This window comes from Centrocercus urophasianus, unplaced genomic scaffold, assembly GCF_019232065.1.
Source record: "Centrocercus urophasianus isolate 14NV4802_14NV808 unplaced genomic scaffold, USGS_Curo_1.0 seq_24, whole genome shotgun sequence".
Lineage (NCBI taxonomy): Eukaryota > Metazoa > Chordata > Aves > Galliformes > Phasianidae > Centrocercus > Centrocercus urophasianus.
The window spans coordinates 5747728-5775284 of NW_024884800.1; the positions used below are offsets into that span (position 1 = coordinate 5747728).

General features: G+C 34.3%; 1 protein-coding gene across 6 annotated transcripts in view; it reads right to left on the reverse strand.

The window, feature by feature from the left end:
- DIAPH2 (diaphanous related formin 2) overlaps nucleotides 1-27557 on the reverse strand; it is a 148413-nt gene that overhangs the window by 14427 nt on the left and 106429 nt on the right. For 5 of the 6 annotated variants that reach the window (XM_042825414.1, XM_042825413.1, XM_042825416.1 and 2 more), the window contains 2 exons: nucleotides 26864-26999; nucleotides 19724-19813 (listed from right to left, as the gene is read on the reverse strand). In XM_042825414.1, the coding sequence (XP_042681348.1) occupies nucleotides 19724-19813; nucleotides 26864-26999 (226 nt within the window). The remainder of the gene's footprint in view (nucleotides 1-19723; nucleotides 19814-26863; nucleotides 27000-27557) is intronic. The other variant, XM_042825412.1, reaches the window with a different exon arrangement.

The window sequence follows — 27557 nt, forward strand, 5'->3', positions numbered from 1 at the left end:
TTAGCAATGAAAACTGTTGCTCTACGCTTTTAAGTCTCATTTGGTTACTGCATTGTTTCTGAAAGTTAAATTACTTTCTATCAATTGCTGACAATCCTCTTGTGTTCTCTAACCTCTTTGTCAGTTATTAATTTCCTTAATACATTTTCTTACTAGCTATTCTTCCCTGACGTACTAAACTTAAAGTATGATCAAATTCTCTTTTACATAACACTTTGATACAACATTGCAATTCTGCACTGATAACTGAAAAAGAGTTGCATACAAAAGTATGAACAGGGGAACTAAGAACTACCAAGCAGACTCAAGAACAGCAAATAACTGCACTTTTTCACTCACACAAATCAGAAAAATTAAATTCTAATTAGCAGACAACCATGTATTTCACCTTTTTGTTTAGCTAGTGAACAGCCACAAGATGCTCTAGTCATTTATTTATGCTCCCATCATCACAAATTTGAAGCACAATATGCAATGAAGAGCTGGTAAAATATGTTCTCCCTCCTGATTACATTATGGGAGAAAATGATTCTCCATGACTACTTTCTTAGTTTCAGCTGTGATGAGAAGAAAAGGAAAAAAGTATCTTATATGCATTTCCTTACTTTATTAGTAGGAATGACAAGGTAAGCCTCATTTTGCCTATTGTTTACCTCCATTCTTAGCCCTTTTCATTACAGAACATAAAACATAATTATTACATATACTTTTCGAATTTTTCTGGAGTCTTCCATCAACAAAATCTTCATATTAAATTCACTCTACTTGGTTTTGTTTTCATTTTGCAGATAAATTATATTCATTTTTACTTTTCTTTAATCTTTTCTGCATTTTCAGAATGTGTCAATGCAGCCATTCTTACAAAAATTTTGATTGGGATGCACCAATAGGTCCACAGGAAACTACGCCACTCTGGTATCATTGAAAAGGAAGGCAGTCACACTCAGGCTTTTTAATCCACCATAACACAGCTAGACTTAAGAAATATTCCACTTATTCAGATAATGAACCTTATGTGAATATAAAACTTGAAATATTATTTCCATATTCACATTGACTGGATGGGAAGTAGGAATGACATCTTACACAAAGATGCAAAAGGAGATTTCGGAGAAAAAAAATTCTGCTATTCAAGTTTACCCAGACTGAAAATGCAGAAAAGATTGATAGGGCAAGGTTAGCTTGACTGTGTGCAGAGTAGCAGAAGAGGGTCAGAACAGGTTACTGCTGAACAGTACAGAAAAACAAGCAAGTCATTCAGGGACAAATCTTGGCCTTAAGCATATCCTGAATGCAAAGAACTTGATTTGTTAATAAAGACAAAAATTGCCTGATAATCCTCCTTTTCATGGAAGAGATTTTGGTATCCTGTGTGCTGCAAGATGTCTTCTAGCCTTGAAAATAATTATTTCCTGTTACAAACAAAAACTTTGCTTTTCAGGTGTACCCCTTCCCCCCCAGTCCTTTTGGAACTCTACAGTACAACTCCAGATCAAGTTTTACCACACAAACAAGGAAATGAATTCAGGTGAAAGAAAAGAAAGCCAGGAGCCTCTGCTTGGGGTAGAAGAGAGTAGGAACTTGGCTGCCAGATAAAATGATTAGGAAAATACATCCTTGATGCCACAAAAATAAGACTAATCTATCAGATACTTTTTGCCCAAAGCTGGCAATGTCCCCTAGAATTACATTCTGTTGTCTGTAAACAGTTTTAACTACGAGCGCCTTCAATTTCATGAGGGAATTTTTTTTTTTTTTTTTTTTTTTAAACACTTGAACTAGTTTCATCTTTACAAATAAGAAAGTCAGTGTGTTCACATGAACTTGAGATTCATGATGTACTGTCTTCTAACTATCACTCACTTTTTCCTTCATTGATTTTCCTGATAACTGGAAAGCCGAGGAATTCTCCTTGCTTTTAAAGCCAAAGCAATGAAAATCATGAACCATCATCCAAGCAGCAGAGTGCTGGAGATTGCAGAGCACACAGTGCAAAGCCTGCTTCATTGAACTGAACTTTTAGTCAAAGGACATGTTACTTTTTTTTTTTTTTTTTTTTTTTTTTTAATTCTTTTGAACTAGACTTTTTTTAGATAGCACTTTCTAAAAGACAGAACTGAGACGTATCTTTTCTGGATGCTGATAATTCCTATTGATAATCACTTTTCTTGCATATTCTAAGTATTAATGACAGTGATGTCATCTTAAAAACTTCAAATTTCATTTGTCCTTTAAACTATGCTGTCAGCTGCATATGATGAATCAAAAAATGAATTTTCAAACTTTCCTACATAGTATTTCAAGAGAAAATAACAAGAAAAACAACAGTAAATAAAAAAATGACTGCATTTAAGCATAACAACTTGACTTGCAAGTTTAATGGACATCCTGTAACAGCACCCATGTGGTACTGTGGCTTAACATCCCTACGTGAGCAAAGCTACACCAGAAATACACTATCTTTATTCAACTGGAAAAAGGATTGATACGATATAAAGTCCGCTTAAGTACACTTTATTTAGAAGCTTAGTCCAAAGACATACCAAGTAACAGAGATAAACTTAAAAGTAAAGAAGAGATAAAGAAAAAAGTGTGATATGCAGGGCTACAGATTCTTCTTATGAAGACGCTCTCCAAAAGCTCAATTCCTCTCTAAATTAATAAAGTAGAAACGAGCATGGTCTTTACATCATGACTCCAGTATGTGGTATTATGTATGCAGTCATGACAACAAAAAATTTACAGGAACAAAAACACTGGTAGGAAGTAATAATACTATTTCCACTGTAGGATACAATTAAGGGCAACAGTATAAAGGCATTTCAACTCCCTCAACCCCCAGAGCTGATTAATGTCTAGTAGAATTATTACCTACACATCTAAGTGGCACTGAAAATCTCAGTATCTTTAAAAATTCAAGGTCAAACAGTCAGCAGTTAAGCAAACCACTTAACCTCTGATTTTCTGGGTCTAATCCTGGTAGTTTAGCCAGCAGCCAAGCTCTTTCCTTCCTTCTTTCTGAAAAATAGCTTTATCATCAAGTCTGACTCTATGCAATTAAAAGCAAACAACTCACTCCCTATAACTGACAAGTGAGATAACTAACTACTAATTTGTATCCTACAAAATGTATATTTAAATCAATAATACTGATATTGGCCATATCCAAATAAGACACTGTAACAATTGATTCCTGTATCTCCATGCCTCCTGCCTTTGTAAAATTTACTTTCTGTAAAAAAATCACACTTGGATTCACATCATGCAGTTGGCAGTATTTCTCCCTTATGAAACTCTGCATTCATTTTGTCAGGATGCCTTCTCTTGCCTTTTCTGTCAGATGACCTATGAGACAGCCATTCACACAAACTACAAAAAGGCTCAGGGAGTAGAGCTTGTTTAGCTAAAGGGGGGGATCTAACTGCAACCTGTGACTGCAAAGTGAGGTCTTACTTTTGTGAGGCAAAAACACAGTTAAATTCTTCTTGGTCATGTAGAGGGTATAATAAGGGGTAATAGTCAACAACTGCAGCTTAAGTGTAGGGGAAAAAAAAATCTTCATTACAAATGTAGTGCAACAGTAGAATGAAGTAATCAGGCAGTCATACAAGATTTGAGGACCTGGCTTGACAGCACAGCTGGCTTCATCTAGTAGGTGACATTTACGCTTCATAAGCTGGAGGTTGTCTTATATGATTTCTAGAAGTCCCTTCTAAATATGTCATCAATTCTTACTTCTTAGCAAGCACATATAAAGGATTCAGAAATAATAAATATTACACTAGTTATTTGGGGCTCACCATTAGCATTTATATCCATACTCTCAGTAGCTCTAAATATCAAGGCTATGATTTCAGTGCTATTTTTCAAATGCAAAAGTTCTCATTCTTGTGGTTTTTTTTTTTAATTATTTTTTTTATTTTTCCCCCTCTTTGCCAATTTATCATTTCTAATTTATTCAAAGCTTAAGCCAGAATTTTTCAGTGAGACTTCTTCATAAGTAATTATATATAATGAAAATAAATTAACATCTATTATTTATCTTAGTTTCTAAAATAGTTCTTATGTGCCCATAGGCTAAAGAGAAAGTAAACAAAATTCACAGATATGCTCTGATCCTTCTATTTGGTGTACCCAGCAGAGAATAAGTCAGGTCACTTCTGGTCTGTGCATATGGGTTTCTTTGCAAAACTGCCTGGAGGAGCACCATGATGTAGATGCAGTGTGCACACGTGGATCAAGAATCTCAAATACACCATTAAACATCTGCCCATGCTACAGACACAGCCAAGGGGACTTCAGTCAGCACTGTGATGGGGGGGGAAAAAAGCCTTCCGTATTATGTATAAGTAAATAAATAAAAAGCTCTCAAAACTTTTTCCCATCACCTCTGCTAAAAGCACAGAGAGGAAGCTATGCAAGGACAACAACAGAAGGCAAAAAGAAGGGGAAAATGGAGACAAGTTAGCTGTCCTTTCTTAATTTGATGATTATGTCTAGAACATGTTTCTAATATGTTCCCAATTAAATGACATTTTATTGGAAGGCAATATCAGGCTATTAAGCATTTGCTTTTGCTTCACCTTTCCTTTAAAATAAAATTGATCAATTCATCCAGAAACTCACTCTTACGAAGTTCAATTTCTGAAGATAGCTTTACATGCAATCTGTGCATACAGCTACTGTGATCTTTATTAGAAATTGACTGAGAAGGTGTTCATAAGGAGAACATCCAAGCAGCGATCCCAAACCATGTACATTTTAACCCAGCTGAGAGGAAAAAAATACAAAAACAAATATTAAAATGCAAAGAAGGATTTATGAACTGAATTTATTTTTTTATCTACCAGTCAGACTGAGTTGAAACATGAATAACCAATTCAACACTGAAATGGTATTCAAATATTTGACTCCAATCCCCTACTGCTTCTAAATTCACTCTGAAGTCAAGATTATTAATTCCTCCTGACAGAAAATCAAGATTTAATGATCATTTAATAGCCCTTAGGAATTACTAAGTAAACTTAGATGATAATTCAAACAAAATAAAATGATTTTATAAATAAAGAAAAATATAATGCAGAATGCTTATTTATGCATTTTCTTTGCAGCAGTAACCATTTTTTTAGAAAATTAAGAGCGAAGGAATGTTTGCTAAGCACAGTTAATGTGTAAAGTGAAAAGGGGACCTTTATTTCCTGTGGACATTTTTACACTCTGCTTAGATGAAACAGAGGAACAGCATACCTTGAAAAGTGCCCATAGTAACAAAATATATGCAAGAATTTTAACTCCGTGATTTTGCAGCAATAACAGTGCTTACTTAAGGACAGCATCAATTTTAAGATCAAGCTGTCAACTCACTGAGCCACATTGTTTAAATAACGTGCTTTGCAAAATTCTATAGAGAAACTGACTTCAACTTACTAAAACTGATACGCTATGACTTTTAGGTAATTTTTTAAGCTTTCAGATCATGACTGCAGGGAAGTAACATTAAAACTAAAAGCAGTGGAAAAATGGAGAGACAAATTTATAGCCTGTGCATCAATTTCTTCTGCCTCAGAGTTTTCTTTGTTGGCAGAAACACTTTACAGCTTTTTGCTCTTCTCCATCAATCACCTCTCCGCTCATACACACATCATCCTGAGATGTCCAGAACCAACAAAGCAGGAATTTCACATTTCAAAAGTCATTAATATCTTATGAAAAACATTAAATTATGAAATCTATTATTTCTAGAATGTCTGTGACTAACCTGCAGTCTACTCTATTGACAGCACTGCATATGTAAGAAAACACATGCAAAAGTAGGGGTGTCTGTACCTACGTACACACAAGCACACCTTCACACCTCTAATATTTTTGTTCTGCCAGACATCATCTAATTGATTTTTAAAAGTTGATGTTACATATAAATCACTATTAAATGATGCTGAAGTGTCTTTTTTTCTCCTTCAGACTGTATGCATACACTTTATTTCTAATGGCAAATTATATTTGACATTTAATTTAAAAGCAGGTTACCCTAGACCTCTACTACAACAACACTGGTAAAGGAGTGAAACTTTCCATGGAATAAAGCCAATTTTTTTTTTTTTCATTTTAAGATAATTTTAGTCATAAGTAATTGAAAACAATTTAGAATTCATTACTTTTGTGGTTAATTACAGAACAGTTCAAAAAGATGATCTAATAAAAAGTAGTAATTTTCTCTGCAACATGTTAACAGAATAAATAACATATAATGCAGAACTTGCATTACATTAGAAATATTAAATGTATACCAACATGCAATCCAGTCTTGTTGCCTCAGCATTATACCTACCAGCACATTCTAGCTATTTATTACAAAAACGGAATTACATGGCCAAACGTACGGAACTTGGAAAAAGCTATTCTTATATTGTGCATCTTCCCCTTAATTGGTCACAAATGCAAAATGATTTTATCCAATTATGACTATGCAATTAGTCCAGAAGTCTTCTTAAGTAGAAATTAATACACTTCCTAACTGCATTGCTTAAGAATGCAGCTGAGCCAAAGCTTCACCTGTATTCTGTTTTTTCCATCTCTTTTTCTTCACTAGGTTAAAGAAAGGCATATATTTAACCAAAATATAATATCTGATTCAGAAAGATCATGAAAATTCTTTTGCAGTGATTGGGTCCAATCCACCTCCAGCTATTTTGCTGCAAAAGAATCCATGACTTCAGTCCCCTTTCACAAAGGGCACAGAAGATAAATGAACTCTTTGTCCATGTTCCTGAAAACCAGAAATGTGAATTAACCTAAAAATTTCTCCATCAGTCCCCAAAGCCTGCATCCCGTCTCTCCACAGCTTCATAGATAGGAAGGTTATCAGTAGGTACACAGTTGATACAATTAAAGCCTTGGGAATGTTTGTTTTGTCTGAAGATCTTTAGAATAATTTAAGTAGATTTACGTTAGCTGAGTGGGAAGAACTGTCAAATACAGGCCATGTAAGAAATTTGCTATTCTGAAGCATACAACTAATTTTCAATTGCCAGCATTGCACCTGAAGTTAAATGTTCTGTTTTGATAACATGTTTTACTTTAGCCTATCATATGGAGTTTCCCAATAATTTCAATTCTGTAGGGCACAGAAAATTTTTAACTCAGGATATCATCTTCTCAAGGACATGTGTCCCTGCATAAAGATTGGAGTCTCTGTGTATACTCTAAAGAATTGTTTCATGATATATTGTACCTGACAGTACTTAGCAAGAATGTCACGTATCACAAATATTGGTGAATAAAGCACAGTGCAAAGACTGCGAATGTCAGTATAATATTTGAGGTATCACAACAGTAACACACAGGATCTGAAACATTTGCAGAGACACTGTCATGATACCACGCCTACTGTACAGCAGTGCTTTCAAGATAAGTTTATTAGGATGTCTTTAAATACTTAGTTTTATAAACCATAAATACCACATTGCTGTCTATTTTCATTTGTACATCATCTACTGAAGAGATGGAAAATTCAATATGCCCGTGGGTTTTGTAATGTTAAGTCACCTTGACTGTACTACTACATCCCTGCTTAAAGCTGGAAGCAGCCGCTGTTTGACATAACAGCAAAAACACCAAAATTGTCTCTCACACTCATTTCCACCTCTTTTCCCCTGAAAGCCCCAAACACTCACTGTTGTTCATACTTAATATTCATTTTTTTGTTCATAACATTTCTTTAAGAAGACTCTGTGAGGAATTGGAAGACTTCAGACCACATAAGATTTTGCATGAAAGCGTTAACTAATGTATTTCAGCTTACTCATTTTCAGGTTATACTTCTAAAATCAACATTACCTTAAAAACAAATTTCTGCCCTTTATGTAATATGTATTAGATAGGAATAAAATGATACATACCATGAAACCACTACTAATTGCAATTGCCTCTATGGAAACCACTTCCAAACTGAAGTTTGAAACTTCCAAACTGAAGTCTGCCGTTTTAAAATTATATTAAGATGCAAATATTTTCATCCTCAGCAAAGAAGCTTCCCACTCTCATGGTTGAAAACATTATTCAGATAAAAATAAATTGCAACATTTTCAGATTATAAAATAATTAATTTATCCTTTTCTGTCAATGCATGAGAATCAGGTAAATGAGGATGAAGCATTCTAACCGATAGGCATGACAGATCATCATAAGAGCAAAATTTACAAGTGAGAAACAAAGTTTATAAACTGATAAACCAAAGCTACGTAATACCTTTCTCACTCAAATTATTTTGACATCTTGAAATGTTTTTGCACGCAGAATCAGTCTGATGTCCACTTAGGGTGAACGTAAAATTTCATTGTGGCGTAAAAGATTTGTGCCAGCATAAGAATTTTTATGTACTTACAAGTGCTTCCATGGACATATATATGTAACATTATGGTGTGCAGGTATAACTCTCATTTTCTGCACAGCAGAAGTGACTTTTAAGTCCTGCATATTCCCACCCCACAGCATCAAGATGAAGCAAGAGATAAAATAGATATCATTTTTCAAATGATGAAAATGTATTGACCCTCATTGTAGAAGAGTTTTTATCTTTCACACGTAATTTGCACTACAGGTTGACTATAGCATGTTCTTAAACAAAATACTCTTGGTCTTGGAACATTTTACTCGGAAATTTGCTACATCCAAATACTGCCTGAGGTACTCCTACACATAATGTGAAATGAAGGATTTCTCCACAAGTCCTTCTGAGAACTGCTAGAATTAGAGCAAGGGACACTGACAAACATGACAAGGATCATCTGTACTGTAAATCAGCAAATGAGAATCACACACTGAGAAGTACATATGATTATATTTCTGATGGAAGCATATGGATCAGTAAGGGAGGATAGTTCTGTTTGCATCTTGAGGATGTATAAAAAAGTTTCTGCCTTAATTTATGCTGTTTGAAAGGCCTGAACTACTTTTCAAAACTTTATCCTTCAAAGGCATTCTTAATATTCAAAAAGACCCTGCTAATTAACTCCTAAAACTACCTCAATTCTAACCTGCTTCTCCTGCTCCTTAGAAAAGTTTTAATTACACAGATTAAGCACTGGGATTCCAGCTGTCACCTTCCAATAGCTTTCTTCCTTTTAAAATAAGGTGCTTTTGTGCTGATCTCTCCTCTGCTTTGAGAAGAGCTTTGGACAGGTTGTTTTTATGGTTTAGAAATTCCATGTGACTATTAAAAATGATGTGACAGTATGGAAAGCACATTTAACCAGTTACAGAACACTTTCTTCTGAAATGTTATGATAGCTGGCCATCAGAGAAGGTTTTACCCAATACAGCCAATTATTTGGATACTTAAGTGATACAAACCCTAATGTAAGGACTCACTTTCAGCTGAAGGATGGATTGGATGACCTTCAAAGAGGTTGCTTCCAGAGCAGACTTCTGTTTGATCCTAAGAGCATATGCATCAGATCACAAAATACTGCCATTGCAGTTCTACCCCCACTTTCTGTATTAATGTTCAGTGGAAAAGAGTCAGAAGGAAATTGTTTCATAGGATCAGTGTACTTTTATCAATGCTTCACAACCACCACTGCTGTATGAATAAAGTAGGCAATACAATGGGAGGAACTCCACAAAAGTGTCAGTGGAAAAAAATCGTTCTGACTTTTCCCAGTGCTCAGGGCATGGGTCAGGCCATGGGACAGGATCTGCATAAGCATATATCTGCATATAAATATACATAATGCAATAGTTGCTACAATATTCCTCTTACAGACACAGTTTTTTAGCCAGGATGCTGAACACAGGCTCTATTTCCTGTGGTCCCAACCCAAGGTGCAGGTGATGGTATCAGTAGATGTGCCTGATTAGTAGGTACATGCAATTAGTGAAGGAATGATACTTACCAACTGATAATAATTAGAATCAAGGCGACTACAATTTACTACAAATTACTGGGCAGGAAAACACTATTAATACAGCAGTTCACATGAAATTTGAAGTAAATATCTTCTAAGAAAAATCAGATTATTATATTTTAATCAAGATCTATTTGTATTTCCAACAACAGCTCTGAGTTACAGCTCTGATAAACCAGTGATATTCTGTATACTCAGGAAATAACTAAATTTTTCCTACGTGTACAAAGGAGAATTCACACATTCTGGAGTATCATAAAATTCATCTGGATTTCAGATCCTGGCTAACTCAACACTGATGTATAACTGATCCACTTAGTTTAATCCAGGTACTGTCCTAAGCAGCTCAGTATGCTCCCTGCCATCACCTCCTGGCTGTCTGCATGAATTTCTTGTAACTAAAACAGAGATCTTCATTTCTCAGTTGTCCCACCTTCCTTGTGACACAATTTCTAGCTCCTTCCACACCCCACCACCAGGCAACACAACAATGCAGCTTTCACTAAGACCTCTAAGAGAAGTCTTCTGCCAAGATTGACAGAAGAACAATTCCTGCAGACAACAAGGCAGAAATGTTACAACTGTCAGTAACAGACTGCTTGTACCTAAGCTGCATATTTACCTCCAAGAAATAAGTGGAAGCGATGATTTGCTACTGTTTTATTATGTATATTACCTAAAAATGAAACAGAATACCATAAAAAGTTATTGTGTGCATCATTTCTCTATACAGAATCTCTTGCTTACTGTTAACATGCATTTAGTTCTCCAAAAACAACTTTTCAATAGCTTCACAAACAAAGAAAAGCTTTCCTTTTTTTCTTTGAACTGAAGGGTTTGAAAACAGGGCGTGACTTGTGTACAAAAATTTAGTGATAAAATCCACATCTTTATGAAGGCTTGGAAACAACACTGTTCCATGTATATACCTAAAGACTTTCAAATTTTAAGAGAAAGACACTGGCTATAGGATTTAAACATACAAACCTATGAACAGATTCAAAATACTATGTTCCATGGACATGTTACAACAAAAATTCAATCTCACATGGTTAAGAATGCAGTAACTAATCATCTCTATACTATGAATTCACTTCATCAAGTCTTTAAACCAATTTTAACCTCTGCCAAAACCTAGATGTTCTTAAAATAAGAGCTGCACTACTATGAATAAACAAAAACTGACTATGCGTACTTGATTCTACCACTATGTGGTTTCCTAGCAGGTATTACAACATTTATTAAAATGCATCATATAAAAATGGCATAGCCAAAGCTTCAGACTAATTACAAGTCATGGCTCATTTGTGCAGTGATACCAACTACATACCCCTGGTTCCTGCTGAATATAACCTTACACTGCCTCACAAAACATCATCCTCCTCCTTCAATCAACAACTACAGATGTTCACAAGACAGGTTGAAGAGAAACAAAGCAATAAGCTTTCCTGAGCTAGAGCTTTTTCTTCTTTGTCAGAAAGAAAGACCAAAGACCAGGGGGAAAGATGTAAAGGGAAATATATCCAGGAAAAGAAGAAAAAAATGACTGAGGATGAGAAGTAATATTTATATATGGATTGGATCAGCATACTTACTCTCTCCCTACTATCTAATTCAAACTTTTTTTTGCACACATCTTCACTGTTAAATTTGATTTACTTCTTTGTTGTACATGAAAGATTAAGGCTGAATACAAAGAGTTCAGCAAAGTTGACAGACCACATTTATTTTTGCAAGTAAATAAGCATTCCTCAAAAGACAACTTGTTTTGGTTACAATTTCCTATTTTGATAGCTCACATCTTTAATCTGGCTTTGTTTGGTTCTTTAAATCAATGGCAGGGTACACAGTTGAGCTACAGTTGCGATTAAGAGGTCAAACATTGAATCCAGTAGTTTTGTTTTTTTTTTTTTTTCTAAATCTACTTCTTTCCTCAACTAGCAGTTCAGTGTCTTAAGTTATTCATAATCAGCAGGGGGCTATGAGTGAACACTACACCCTAGTCAGAAATACAGAGACAAGCTTCATTATCATCTATTGATTGAAGTAAGCAAACTCAATAGGAGCTCAGATAATCCAAAAACATAAATATTGCCTTTTGAATTCAATAATTGTCTTCTTTCCTTTCTTCTGAATCATCAATTCCTCTTTGAAAACCTTCAAAAAAATAAGTTGCTTTTCACCTCCCCACCCCCCCTTAATTTACTTTTTGGGGGAACCTCTTTTGTTCTTACACACAAAAAAAAACAGCAAAAAGGTACTCCCACAGATAGAGTCCGTTAAAAATCAGATTATTTCCACAGCATTCTCCTATTATTCACCTGCCAGTAAAATATGTACACTCATTGTCTCTGCTTGAATGCCTATTTTTATCTGACTGAGGCTATATGGTCATTTTTGTATTTATTACTGAGTTGTTTTTTTCTCCTTCTTCTAAAGCATGTTTTTCTGTTCTCAAAAACTGGGCCACATGCCTCTGAGGAGAAAGTAGTGCATTATTTCATTCCCACCTTTTCTTCTTTTTTGGCATCTCTGAGGCCTGCTATGCCCAGAAGTGCTTCCACTCAAGCTGGACCATCAAATCAATTATCACAGCAGTCTGCTTTCTAAATATGAATGGCAATGAATGACAACAGGCAAGGCGAACTTTCAGCTTTGATTTGTCATTGCTAATGTAAATTTTTTTGTTTTGTTTTATAGATGTTTGTTACAATGGTAATTTGACCAACTCTTCCCCCTGCTGTCTGCAACTGCACTGTGTAGATCTTGAGATGAAAAGCCTCACCTCTGCTAAGTCAAAGACACAAAGAAGGAGAAATAGGGGATAGGGAGCCATTACGAATAGAGAGATTCCCTCTTTCTGCTACCATCTTACTAAAATCATTAACCATCAATGAAAAAAATGCACCATAAATTTTTTTTTATCTGCTTTCGTTTCTAAGAGTCCACAATTTCATGATGCAGTTGTTTTGAACTGTTATTCCACCATTTAACATCAGATCTCCGTACTCAGTAACAAGCTTTTTTATTTCAGTTAGAGTTAGTTTTTTATTTCAGTTAGAGTACTGGCCTCGTGACAGTACTAAAAGATTAACTACTGTATAAAAAGCATGCACATTTAAGATCTAAAGTACAAGACAATGTGAGAAATTAGAAAACTATGTCTTACCCCTTACTTAGTATTTTGCTATCAGTCACAGTTTGAAATTGTTAGTTTCTCCAAAGATTCACTATTATCTTCATAAAAGAATGAAACTATGAAACAAAGATTAAAAACATTTTTTGTTTTTTCATTCATTAACAAAGCTTGTTCAAGAAAATTCTATGAAAAGCCTAAATTATGTTTGGAGAATGGATTATATACTAAGGAAGTGGATTTTAGAAAGCAACTGGGACACATTCAGAGTAGTTTGAAGTGAATTCACCTGAAAGTTTTCTTTATTGCCAGAATTTATAATCTGATAACCACTATGGGAAAGATCGCATTGCCTATTCTAGGGGAAAACAATTTCAGCCAAAGATGTACCAATTCATTTCAGAAGTCATAGACACAAATGAAACTCAAACTTTTACTTAAGTTCTTCCAAAAAACGTTTGTATTACAAATCAACACTAATGTTCTCAAAAAAGGGAGGTTTAATGGTACCACCTAGTGGTATCCATGGACCATGAGTCCATCATATGGATGAGTCCTAGGAAAGCATTCTAAAAGCTTTTGCTGCATCCTAGAACTATTCATGATTTCTTCTGAGCCCTGGTTTTACATACCTTTATTACTTCAGGGCTGAAGAAGATGAAGGCAATCATTTTGTTTGTTTTTCCTTCCTCCCTTCATGAATACTTTCATGGTATTCAAACCCTATGCAAAACAGACTATAACTGATTCCAAAAATAGGGATTTCATTTCTCTTCTATGGCTGTGGAACAAGTTCATTCTGAATAAGAACCTTCCATGTGCCAGTTGTGAATTATGCTTCATAAGATAAATAACTAGTCAAGAGTGAAGAGATGAGATGCTTTGGAGCACATCCTCAGGCCTGATGGGCTGACTACCTGTCAGACAATGTTGAAAGTAGGATTATGTCTGAAAAGGTTGACATACCAGAGATTTCTCTCTCTAAATCACTTACTGTTTAGTTAAACTCAGTAAACTTGAAGTAATTAGATCATCAATATAGTAAATTTGTATGAATACTTTTTACAAGGCTAAACCAAGAATCTGTATTACATACTTTTAATTTGAAATATATTTCAAGCTATTATATTTTTTCCAGAATTTTGGACTAAAAAAAAAAAAAAAAAGCAAATGCAGCCTTAATTCTAATTGCTTGAGACCAAATGTAAAACAGAGTACATTAAAAAAAAAAAGCTAACAAAAAAGATAAAGAAACAAAAATTTTATTGCACTAGAGTGGAGAATGGAAATCAAAGCCCTATGTACATCTTACTCTCACATTTTTTTATATCAAGTACTGAACTGATAAAAAATATCATGCAGATATTCAAGTATACAAGAGAAATTTGGGGAAAAAACTAAAATCATGAAAGCTAAAACTTTAGGAGAATCAGACAATCTTTTAAAAACAAAACCCATTCACAGTGACATAAAACCTTGTTTTGTTGAAATACAGCATAGACAAGAAAATGCAGAAAATGGCAAAAAAAACAACAGAAATGTTCTGAACTTTCTAACCACAGGGAAGTTGTTACAACTGTCTTGGGACTTTTCTGACTATCCTTTCTTCATTGTTACTGACTTGTGAAACAGGAACTCTAAGAGCAGCACAGAATACAACAGTTGAGGTGCGGATGCTTTCTGTTAAGCAGAGAAAGCTCCAAGATTGCACTTGATACAAAAAAATGTCATGGGAAATATTTGTCCAATTTAAGAGTTCCACATCTCTAAAGACTAACAAATTACTATTTGTTTACTTCTAAGAGTACAGACAAGAGTAGACAAGAGTATACAGTCTCCAGGTGTCTTTCAGAAAAAAATATTTTCAAGATAAAGACAACCTCATTTCTCCTATCACAAACAACAATGCTTAAGCAAAGTGTTGTTAGGAGCATAAAGGTCACTCCAGAGCAGAAGCATCATAACTTGCACGCACACTGTGAAGATAAGGATGTATTTGCCTGACAACAATTACTTGTCTTTCAAGTACTTATTTCTACTGTTTATTATCACTTCAGATCACATCACCTCAAAACCTACATCAGTACATCTACCAAAGTTGTGAGCTGCATTTTAGATAAGTGTACCAGAGAGCTTTTAGTATTTCAGCTTCTCATACAATCTTCTACAAAATGCAAGCTGTTAGTTATATTTTGTGGGAAGCTTTGAAAAATGAAAACAAAAACACCCCCAAAAACCAACAATGTCAGATCAGATTGCCAGTAAACTGCAATTAATTTACTGAATTTAGTTTGCAGTTTAGAAATAGGTGAAATCCTGACCTCACTTATTCCATTACAAAATCAGTGACAATTTGCAACTAATTTGAATAGTTACTTGTTTCTGTGTTAAGTGCACACTGTTACTGGAACTGCAATTTTTTTTTCTTGTTTTCAGACTGCACATAGTAAGATTACATTTTTTTGGTTACCAGAAGAGGTCTGATGACTTAGGGAAAGATATCTCTGTATCTTATAATCTTTATTATCTCTGTCTAAAATTATCTATTTTATAACTAGAATAATCACCATAAATGGTGAACTGATGTTTTACCATGGGCATTGTCTCATGAGCCACCAATGATATCAATGTATTTCAAAGATTCCCCAAGACAAAACAAGAAGAAAATTCAGTATAAATACTTGAGGAAGATCAGTTCCTGAAGAAACATTGTCAATTTGATTTTTTTTGAATCTATTATGTTATTTTAGAAATCTGTTCATTTCAAATACAGAGAGACCTGCACAATAATTAGACATTCTCCCTACTCCAGTATGATGTACTTTTTGTTCTAACCTAATTTTGTAGGAAAAGATACAGAAAGGCAGAAAATCCACTCCAGTAACATATTCATGACGTTATAGGCAAACAGACATTATTATACAATTTTATACACCAACATGTTTAAACAATCATTTTCAACAAGATAAGAAATCCCTAATGCATTAAAAGAAAATGTATAAAAAAAAATAGAGAAATCACACGCACATGGAAAGCAAAAAGATCATAGCTCCAACTTCAGAAATACCAGCATCTTTTATTTTTCTTAGGCATTCATCTAGAATACATTGCACAGTATGCACACGGTATTTAAATTACAACTAATGTTTAAGGTCCTCTTCTTCTGCAGTATAGTATTAAAAGGACTAAGCAAAACTAACTCTTCCAGGGTTTGTGTCTTTTTTGTTTGTGTTTTAAATAGTATACCACTCATTTTAAGACTTCAAATTGAATTTCCTCAAAATATGTTTCTATTATAATTATCTTGCACCTATTTTCTACTCATCATTAAAAGTAACTTCAATCTACTGGTAGCACCCTTTACTCCTTTACAAGTGTATTCAACCTGAAGCAATCCAGCAGAACATTTTTATTGATTAACCAGCACTGATAGTTTTTAGGATGCAAAACTAATTCCTCAACTACATATATTACCAACTAAACAACTCAGCAAAAAAAACATTGCAACAATAATACGCAATCATCACAGGAAGCACCTATGCTAGTTTCAGAACTGTAATGGAGACAATGACACTGTGTTAAAATATTGTCTGACTCCATAAGAAATGCACCACCCTCATGCTAGTCGCAAAATGAAAGCAAGATATTGAATTTATCGTAAACTTAAAAATATAAATCTTGCCAGAGAAGGATAAGCTCTTTCAGCACCAGTGCTGGTGTATGCTAGTTTATGCAAACTACAGAAATACACCATTTGTTTACTCGTCCACTAGATGATAGATGGGGGAAAAGTGTCTGCCTCTCAAAAGAGCTTTTAGATTGTTTTAAATAGAGAGTATACAACGAACACAGAGTAATACCAGCATTACTACCACTATTCTTCTTTTTATTCTGTTACTTGCTTGACTTTTAAACAAAATATTGGAAGAGAATGAATTCACTAAACTTCTATGCGTTTAAAATGTTGAGAAACTATCATAAATGAAAAACGAAAGAGTATGGTTTGGGGCAAAAAATACTTCAGAAGTACTCTAAGTCCATGAACAAGTTACTGGAAAAAAAGCACTAAGACAAAGATGCCACAGTATGTTTAAGCCAGCTTTTTTTTAAATAAAAAATAAAATAAAATCAGGGACTTAAATGGAAATAAATGAAGAGAACATAAGAGAGTAGTAAGAATAAATCTAAATCTCTTCAATTACACTGTCAGGTCCACATGAAGTGTTCCCCACCCTGTACTCTTGGTAGATCTTTCCCAGCACTTCTAGAAAGTTCATCTAGACTGTTTCTCCAGCAAGGACTGTTACCCTGTACCTGAGTCTCTGTTGCTGGACATTCTGGCATAGATTCTTAAATTAACATGCCTAAAAAAATTAAAAAAAAAAAAAAAAAAAAAAAAAAAAAAAAACAAAAAAAAAAAACCAAAAAAAACAAAACAAACAAAAAACACACACAAAAAAAACCCCAACAAAGTGAAAAGAGCCATGGCAATGAGATTCTAGCTTCACACATAGGGACATATTTCCTAATTACACATCTCTGCCTACTACATTACCACAGCATCAACCAAACACTTATTTTTGGTATGCTGACCCACGTGTGTAATTTTCTCCTGATTGTGCAACAGTGATTTTAACATTTCTGTGCTTTGTTCTGTTCCATTATGGTCAGTAGGATAGAATACTGGTTTTGCATAAAGTAAGCTACTTAAAACTAAACTGCTACAGTTGTCAGCCACTATAAATAAACTATGACGGTCTCTGTGCTGTAGTTACAGGTCTGTCAAATTCTAAAATATGTGCCTATAACAGGATGGAACAGACAATTCTCTATCTTCAAAATAACCATTCTGAAGTAGATATATGTCAGTTTAATTAACCTGCCGCAAAGTCATACATTGCAACAATGATTTTCACCTCTTTCCTTTATATTCATTATTTATATATATTAAAATAATAAAGCCAGTGTGCATTACTCTACTAATGCTACAGTAGAAAAAATTGTCAAATATTCCAATGTCCAAATGCAAATTAAGCTAGCTTTGCATATACTTATTTCACTCATTAGTACTCATGCTGTTGGTAAATGAGCACACAAGTATTCTTTCTGTGTGTAAAAGTAGTTTCTCTAATGTCAGGTACCACTCTAGGTGCTATAATTAATGGTCTTTTTTGTGTATGTCCTCTCCTTTGCATACTTAGTAACTTCTAGACTGGAACCTGCATGCTTCCGAATCCCATGAGTAAATTTATCCAATAGCTTCAATCAGGTTCTTGTATGGGACTAACATTTATTGTCTCCTTTTAGACATTCCCAAAAAATTTCACGTAATACTCTTGGCCACTTGAAAAAACTTACAGGTGCCCAGAACACGAAAATGGATTATCTAGGCCTTTTCCTCACAGAAAGTTCCCCTAGGTCAATCAAATACCTCAGCCAGACCCCACTACAAGACAAACTGACACAATGCAAAATCACCCATCCACTAAACAAAGCAACTATGTATCAAAAGAGAAATAAAAGGTACTGCTAAGTAGCTCTGCCCAGTATAGTGTCAGAGGTGTCTCTGCTTCCAGACTAGGGTTAGTCATCTTGTTGGCTTTCTCAGCTTCTGTAGATTTTGTAGTCTCTGGGAATTTTCTTGGTCACCACTGGGTAACAGATTTCTCCCCAAGCCAAAACACAGAGGTAACATCTCTTACATAAATATTTCTCAAGATACAGATAAAAATATATTTTGATTGAGGAATTCCTTCAGTTCTGAGAGCAAAAGCATGCTCTGAATTAAGAATGATAGTGAAACATTAGCAGAATTCGTTTATGGCTATAAGCAAATTAGTAACTTCCTTTTCACAATATCAGGCATATACCAAATATTTTATTCCAAATTTTACAATCTTTGCTATCTATATGTAATAAAGCAGCCAAATTTGCTTCTACAGCTCCATAAAAAATATAAAAAGAAATAAGCCAACACAGATCTAAACCTAGCTGATTTATAAAATAGAAATATGTATTCTATGTAAGTATTTGAGTCTATAACAAATAATTTTCAACTATGATTCGTTTGTTTTTAACTCTAAGACATTTTGAATTAAAAACTGGAAAACAGCCTATAGATGTCTAAAAACTACATGTAACTAACATACTATAAGGGAAAAGAGAAAACTCAGCAGTTATTCAACTCTTTCTCAAATTTTCTCAAAAACAAACTTGCAAGATGCAATAATTGTTCAGAGTACATTTAGGGTAGATTACCTTCCTCAAGAAAGAAATTCTACTCTATTGTAATTTGACCTTAATGACTACACCCAGTACATCCTCCAATGAAATTGGAACATCTAAGACTACTGCTTGAAAATGATGATCAGCTATGGGCCCAAACTCTCACTGTAAGAAATTAATATTTTTCACAGCATCGCCCACAATTAATTTTACTTCTGTTTTTAAATATCAGGACAAACATGCAGTTCTAAATGACATTTCTAACACACCAGGAACTTGCTATATTTTTGAGCTTATTCTTACCTGAAGATTGAGCTACAAACTTAAAAATCAACAATCACAAAGGTGAAGTCTGCTGAGTTTTCACACTGGCTCAATGGTTTTCTATGAGAACTGTTTGCAAGCTGTTCTGAAACAGCTTTTGTCCACTCAGTTTGTAACTAAGAAAGCATCTTACCTCGTGGTACACGCTTCCTGCGATCTCTGAATGCAGCTCCTGACTGCAAGGCCTCGAGGAGACTATCCATCACTCCAGTCTCATCACCTTCTGAGAACAGGAGAAAAATATTAATCTCAATATAATTGAAATAGGATTGTTAAAAAAAAAAAAAAAAAAAAAAAGAGAGAAAAATGGTGTCACTTCCATGTAACATTTCCAAATAACAGACATATGCTTTAATGTAATGGATGCTGTCAGTCCTTTAGTTATCACTACCTAGCTTGTGTAAGATGCTTTATTAATCAAAATTTATACCAATCCTACTTCTCTTTAAACTTAAAGACGCATTATCTTATACATTATTGATGACATCTTCAGCTGCTGGTAAATGACTGCTGTTTCACTGCTAAAATACTTGTAAGACTTCCCTGAAGTAGAAACAGGTCACTTTCCTGATTTACACAATGTACATGGAAAACGTGATGAAACTGAATGCCATAAAGTTACATGTTGTAGTACTGCACATTTTTGTGTTGCCTTCTATTTTTATGATGCATTGAATCCTTATAATATGCAAGAATACATATGCCCCATACTACATGGCTACACATCATAAACAACAAAGATGAAAAAGACATGCAGGGAAAGGAGGAGTTGCACTACTTAAAAAGCAGAACTCTCTTCTACTAAATCACTTTACGTATCATTGCTGTTTTATGCATGCCTATCACTGCCACTCCCTCCAAGCTTACAGGGTGCTTTTGAAGCCCTAGACTTCATGAAGTATTATGAAAAGTTGGGCAGAAAGATTTTTTTTTTTTAAATGCATTTAAGTCTCCCTTAGCATTTCAGAAATAGAGGTCAAAGAACCACAATTTAGCAATACGATTGATGAATGTTTCTTTTCCTGTTCACATCTGTATTACAACCCATAACTAAAATATTGATTACACCCAGCAGATAGGTGGGCATTTTGTTCATGTCTCCCAGACTTTAAGCTAACAGAGATTTCACCATCACAAGGTGAGAAGCTCATTATTTTATGCAAAAGACTTGCATTACAGTAAAACACTTCTGACTTACACTAAGTGTAGGAGGTTAAATGTAAATTCAGGCTCTCAAGTGTTTAAGTTTAAAAGCAGTATATTAATGCAAAAGGCATTCACTCTAGTTCTGTTACATTTAGATTTATTAAACTAAACCTAGACCTGATATAAGAACACACAAATTCTAAATGATTACCTGGTTCCAACTTCTACATTATGATCAACAGTATAATTACTCAGTAAATTTAAATTATATATCAATGTAATTTAAACCACTACATATAATATGCCACACTCAAAGTTATCTTCAATGTCAGATGCAAGGAAGCAGAGCAAGAGTAGCAACCAGAAGACTGAAATACCAGGTTTAATTTCATTTCTTCCAAAACTCTTAAAAAAAAAAAAAAAAAAAAAAAAGCTTATGCAAAATGAATAAGTAAATTAGCTTCTCTTGGGTCACACTCAATCATAGAACCAAAGCTCGTCTAAAGCACACACCATAATTATCTTTGTGTGCCTTATGTTACAGATGTTCATTTATTGATATATTGTTGGTTCTGCATTAAATTTACTTTCTGAATGAAAGATCTGTGAACACTTTGACCAAACCAGCATACTCCAAGCTGGTCTGAAAAATTTAATGAACAGTAAATATGATTGTAATACATACATAATTAGTTCATAGGATAACAGAATCATAGGATGACTTTGAGTTGGAAGGAACTTTAAAGATCATTTAGTTCATTAGAATATTTTATGCATAGAAAAATAACAATAACATTCAACTTTTTTATGAAAGTTGGCAGAATTTATTTAAAAAGATCCTTCAATACTTCATAGATGTTTATGCAGCCTTCCACATTTTCTGCTGAGTGTGTCATTCTACCTGCTAATTACCGCAACTGCTAAAAAACGCCTTATTTTTGGAATATCAAATATACAATTCAAAGAGACATGAACTAAGAAAGCTCTGAAACACACTGTTGAGATTTTTAACTCCTCACACAGTATATTAGTTCTGATCTCACTGCCACATCTCAATCAAAGTTGTGGAGTGATTAACTGGAAACAGGACAAGGTATTGCATTTTTAGTCAGCCTTCATTAAAATTCTTATATAAGAGGATTCAACAGAAGTTTCAGACTTGATCCATAATTCTTGCCAAGATATTTCACATATTACCAGTTATCACTTTTACTTTTTTTTTTTTTTTTTTTTTTAATACTTCCTATAGTAATTTGCAATCCTTCACCAGCTCCTAGACCCATTTTCTATTTCAACAGAGTTCCTCTGAAACAGAGAAACCATTTCAGCTCGGTGATGAAGACAAAGCATTTCCATTGCTACCACTGCTACTCTCTTTTGTAATATGATCCTTAAGATAAGTTTACTGTCATTTTGGCCAATATTATGCTTCTTTACTGTCTCCCGACAATTCTTATCTAAACCTCCAAAAGAGATCGTGACATGCGTATCTGCCACAGTTAAATGCAAAGTATCATTAAAGTTCACAAAAATATACAGATAAGCGATCATTCTTTTGTTAGCCTGAGAAGCAATAAAAGCTCCAGCTGAGCCAGAACAACAGGGCGTTTTGGTTTTGAACTGCTGCTAAAATATCATATTGTAAAAGTGAAATTTGTTTTGTCTATTGCAACCCATTAAGTTTTTAAAATTGCTCTTGCAATTAAGAGTGCTATAGAGTGATCATGATAGAAAACGTGGCAGTGCTCTGCTGAGAGATTACGAACCATGAGTGACAACTGTACACAAAATCAGAGCTCTTATATAAGAATGGGACTTTACATAAGAATGGGAATTATGTATTTAAACTCAATTGCCTTTGCTTCAGTAGATGTTCTTGGACTTCCTGTTGTGGGACAATTATTTAAGTGACTTGACAAACTCTAGAGAACAGACTATAGAAAGCACTCAACTTGCAATCATAACAGATCTCAGTCCCTGCATCTGAAACTGGCTCACCCTCCTGCCTATTTGATTTCTTTAGTTCACATTCGTGGCAACTACTCTGAAATGAAAAACTTCAAGATGTTCTTGTTTCTCAAAAGTATCCTTTGATTTGTTCACACTGACTAGGTGAAGATTATTAAGGGGATGCCCACATATTTTTTTTCTATCATGTTTTGACCCTTATTAAGAGGGTCTTGTTAAATACCATGTTAGGTAATGCATACTGCCTACCTATCTTCTTTCCCAGGTGGTTTCAAAATTATACTTCTAATTAAATTTTGCCAATGTACTGATTTGAATTTTACTATTTCTAATGAGCATTTCAACAGCAGAACCACCAAAATGGTTCACTGCTCTTTTAAAAGTCAAATGTAAGTTCTGTACAAACTTTGAAACAAGAGTTTTCACTCAGAATTACTATCAGAATTCTGAATTGCAAGATATTCACTTAAAAAGGTCAATTTTCAGCATCTTTTGGCAACTGTGTCGGGTGTTTTCATATATTTGCATTTTATTCTTTTGCTATAATCATTCTGCAATCATTTTGTAAGCATAAGTATCTTCAGGAAGCAGTCTTCCTGAGCATTTTCCACTGTAATACAATCACATGGCTGTTATTTACTTTTTAATTAAAAGGAGAGCAATTTAGGACAGTATTGACTGATAAATGAGCCTATATCTCATGTCAGTTTACACAAGTCAAATTCTCACTTACATACCAATTAAACTTATTTATAATAATCTGACCTCAGGCTTACGTAAAGTTAATAGAGTGGGAAAAATGTACTTTGTTGTACTGTTAAGTTAATAACAAATGGCTTTGACAAGCACACACTTTCATTTTCAGAAAAAGTTGTAATGGTCAAAGTCTATCTGAGCAGGAATACATTTAATTGAAATGCATCAGCAGTATTCCCTTGGATTCATTCTGAATAGACTTTCGCCCCTTGTAAAGGATGATTTTCACAAGCACACACACACAAAAAGGCTTCAGAGTGTATTGGCTAAATCACTGATAGGAAGACATTGCCTCTATATGGGCAAGAGTAGCAACCAGAAGACTGAAATACCAGTAGCTACAAAACATATAAGAAAGAGGGTCAAATGATACCTAAAACAATTAAAAATATCTACAACTAAATATCTACAACTAAATCACATGGCTGTTTAAAAGGTTACAGTATAAGTAACTTTTAATTGAAATAATTAGCAGATACACAAGACATAGCACACACTCCTCAGTTCTTTTATAATCAGAAAATCCCTCTAAAAAATGGTGAGCAAAACTCAAGTTATCAGAATGAAACCAGTCTTGGGACTACATCTGGAGAGAGATAGATTTCTTACATGCTCTTGTCCATTTTTTTGTGTTTAGTTTTCCAGCTATTTTAATTTAAATTAATTGTGATCTCCTTCAATTAATATGTAAAATACCCTAATATCTACTACTCTTCCAACTAATCTTGTACTCATCAATATCACAAAAATTTTTAGATTTCATGGCCAGGACAAGAAATGACCAACGTTGGTCACAAATTCGTTTTGGAATGACCATAACAAAAGGAAATACTGAACAAATGTACCACTCTGTAACAAAATATTCACCTAAACATTGAACAGCTAAAAAATGGACAGGACATAATTGCCCATCATAGTGCCTTTAGAGAAAAATTCACAAAAGCTACCCTAAACTCAAGACACCATGCTGTCTAAACCAACTCATTTGTATGGATATTCATCCCTATTAATACCAAATCCACTGACTTCAACTGAAGAAGCAAATGTCATTAGAACTGAATTCAAAAAAGATAATAGCTTTTAGAGAGGTTTAATGTTTATCTTTGATTAACCAAGAACCCAATTAACATTTCTGTATCCATTACCATGACTAGAAGAAATAATATATGTTCATATCACTAAGTTTTCTTGAAGCAAAGATAAAATAGATACTTGTTGGATAAGTTGTTCATTTTATTTTGGAAGGCATATGCACAATTTGTCACCTACCAGTCTGTTTTGGGTTTTGTATAAAATACCTATATTTAGATACATGCATCTTTTAAGATGTAGAATCACTTTAGCTTGTATAATGTTGTCCAGTGTAAATCACTTTGAAGCTTATATGTAGCTGAGAGATTTTCTATAATTTTACGTTTCTCTTTATTGATTTTGGAATGTTTAGCAGGATTTGCAGCAATCAGGTGGCATGACATTTATAAGGCACCTCAATTAGACTAGGTACTCCACAAAGCAGAAAGCACTAGAGCTAGCTGAGCAACTTGGTCTTTGCAGTGTTGTCAATTTTTAAGCTAGGAATTACACAGGACAGCTCTTGATCCTGGCCACACTGCAGTTTTCCGCTCTCTCACACCAAGAAAAAGAAAAACAATTCATTTTGATCTGGATGCTTCAGGGGCCACAAGAAAAAAAACTGCATCTGCATTACAAGCTAAGAGGAAGAGAGTGCTTATGGAACTATACCACAAGAGGCTGGAAAATACAGAAAATGTAATAGTCTGACCTGGAATACATTTTTTTTTTTTAAATTCTTGAACAAACAGCTGAAGAAATGAACTGATACACAGTTAGGTTAAAACACCCTTTGGGTGAAAATCACCTCGTCAAAATGACAGCTTGAGAGGACATCTGCCTCCTTCCTCTAAGTCTTTGGTATCACATTTGCTTAGGGAAATTTGTGATTATTTAAGCAGGAATGAGGATACAGACATAGGTATATCAAGGAAAATTAAATAATTGATAAAAAATTAACAGTATCAATATCCTGGAAACTAATGGAGAGAGCGCTATCATCCCATTCCACTCCTCCTAGCATGGAAATAGAGATGTAATATGCAAGCCAGATATTTCCATATACCTCTTATCAAATATTGGAGAAAAAAAAAAACAACAACCCTGTTTTATAAGTATTAAAATAACTATGTCACCAAAGTATTAGTAAGTTAAATGATAGTTTCCATGCCTTTGGTAACAATTTATTCATGTATCTGCCGTTTCAATAATGAAGAACTAGAACAAAATTAAGCTTCAGTTTTACGTATTGATAAAAAAGGATTTTAATGATGAAGAGCAACACATACTATCAGCATCCCAAGGCATCTATGTTGCTATTAAGCAGTTTATTCCTCACAGAAATTAACAGATGTAGTCAGATATGCTCTCACTTACTGAGCTTAAGAAACTTAAAAAGGTGTAGCCTTGATCAGTTTGCTACAGCCCCTAAACACAGACCAATTAACTGACAACACTGTCCAGGTAGGCTCCTCATTCTTTTCAACAGCTAGTAAAATATACTAGCATACAGTATCTTCAGTGGTAGTTAAAACTAATCACTCTCAAAGAATCAAATGCCTTCAAGTATTGGTAGAGGAAAGAGAGATCAAAGTATTTTATGGATTTTCTCATCTCTTGGTACCACATCTACAACATCAATGTTTCTACAACAGATGTCTGTACAGGCCACCTTCACTAGAGTCAGAGACACAACTTGGTGGAAATCTGCAAACGACGACTATCAGGGCCTCCTCATTGCTCCTGCTTTCTGGTTATTTTTTTTTTTTTCTTTGCAGCCTCACATAAAATACAATTTCCTCACAGCTCACAAGCTCAACACTTTGCATTTTTATCATGCTGAAATGCCACTCTCTACTTAGTCACTGAGCTCAATCAGATTTTCTAGCTCATAACAGGACTGTTGGGAGAACATCCATTGTAACACAGATCCTTCAAGCTTGAAAAGAAATATGTTAATTGCCACAATATCTTGATTATAAAGATGTTTACAGAATGAGATTAACAACAAAGCAAGTAAGATACTACTTCTTCGAAAGAAATCCATATGAAAAAAATCAATTAACCGCAACAAAGGAAAACAAGCCAATAATTCACAGTAAAATGGCTCGAAAGGAACATTACACATTAAATGACAAATGGTAGAACTATAAGAGCAGGTAGGCCAAAATAAAACACAGTTTTTACTGAAAAAGTTGACCTTTCTTTCCTGCTTACAAAACAGACAGCAAGTATTTTTCCTACCGACCTGGAACAGTCTTCAGTTTTTCACTCCCCTGTTTTGTTTTTTTTTTCCTTTTAACAAACTGCTATACTGAAAATGATGCCTTACCTTTGTTCATATCAAGCAGCCGTTGCTTCTTTTTCTGTCTCTCCAGCCTCTCTTGCTCAGCCTTTTCTCTTGCCAATTTGGCTCTCTTCATTTTTTCTTCCAGTTCTCTCCTTTTGTTGTTTTCTTTTAACGCCTCCTGCATTAAATAAAATGAACAAAGGATTCTAAATTCCAAGGAAGACTACACAAAATAGCAAAAATAGCCTTGCTCATACAGGTTTTCTATTCATGTCCTGTATGCGAAAAAATAAAAACTAAGAATTCCAAGCATGGTTAGAAATCTTCAAGAGAACACAATTTAGCACACTATTTATACATATTAACATTATTATATAACCAAAAGTATAAAAAATGAAATAGCTTTGCATTTTGGGCGAATGAAAAGTTGCAGAACTGTTTGGTTTTAAGTCTCATTTAAATCAGTATCTTCATCTTCGGAGGAGTGAAGATGCCACTTCAAGGGTTCACTGTGATACAGTACCATAGAGAGCTATTTAATAAGGGATACTGCTTTGCAGAGGTGGTGGAAAACACAATTACCACTGATATTAATCTACACATGCACATGAAAACTGGATTAAGAACTGTATTTGTTGTACCTACTGTATCTCCGTGTTTCAGTAGAATGCAGATATTGGATATCAGTAACAAAAATACGGAGTTCCCACACTTTCATTTAGCTTTTATTTGGCAT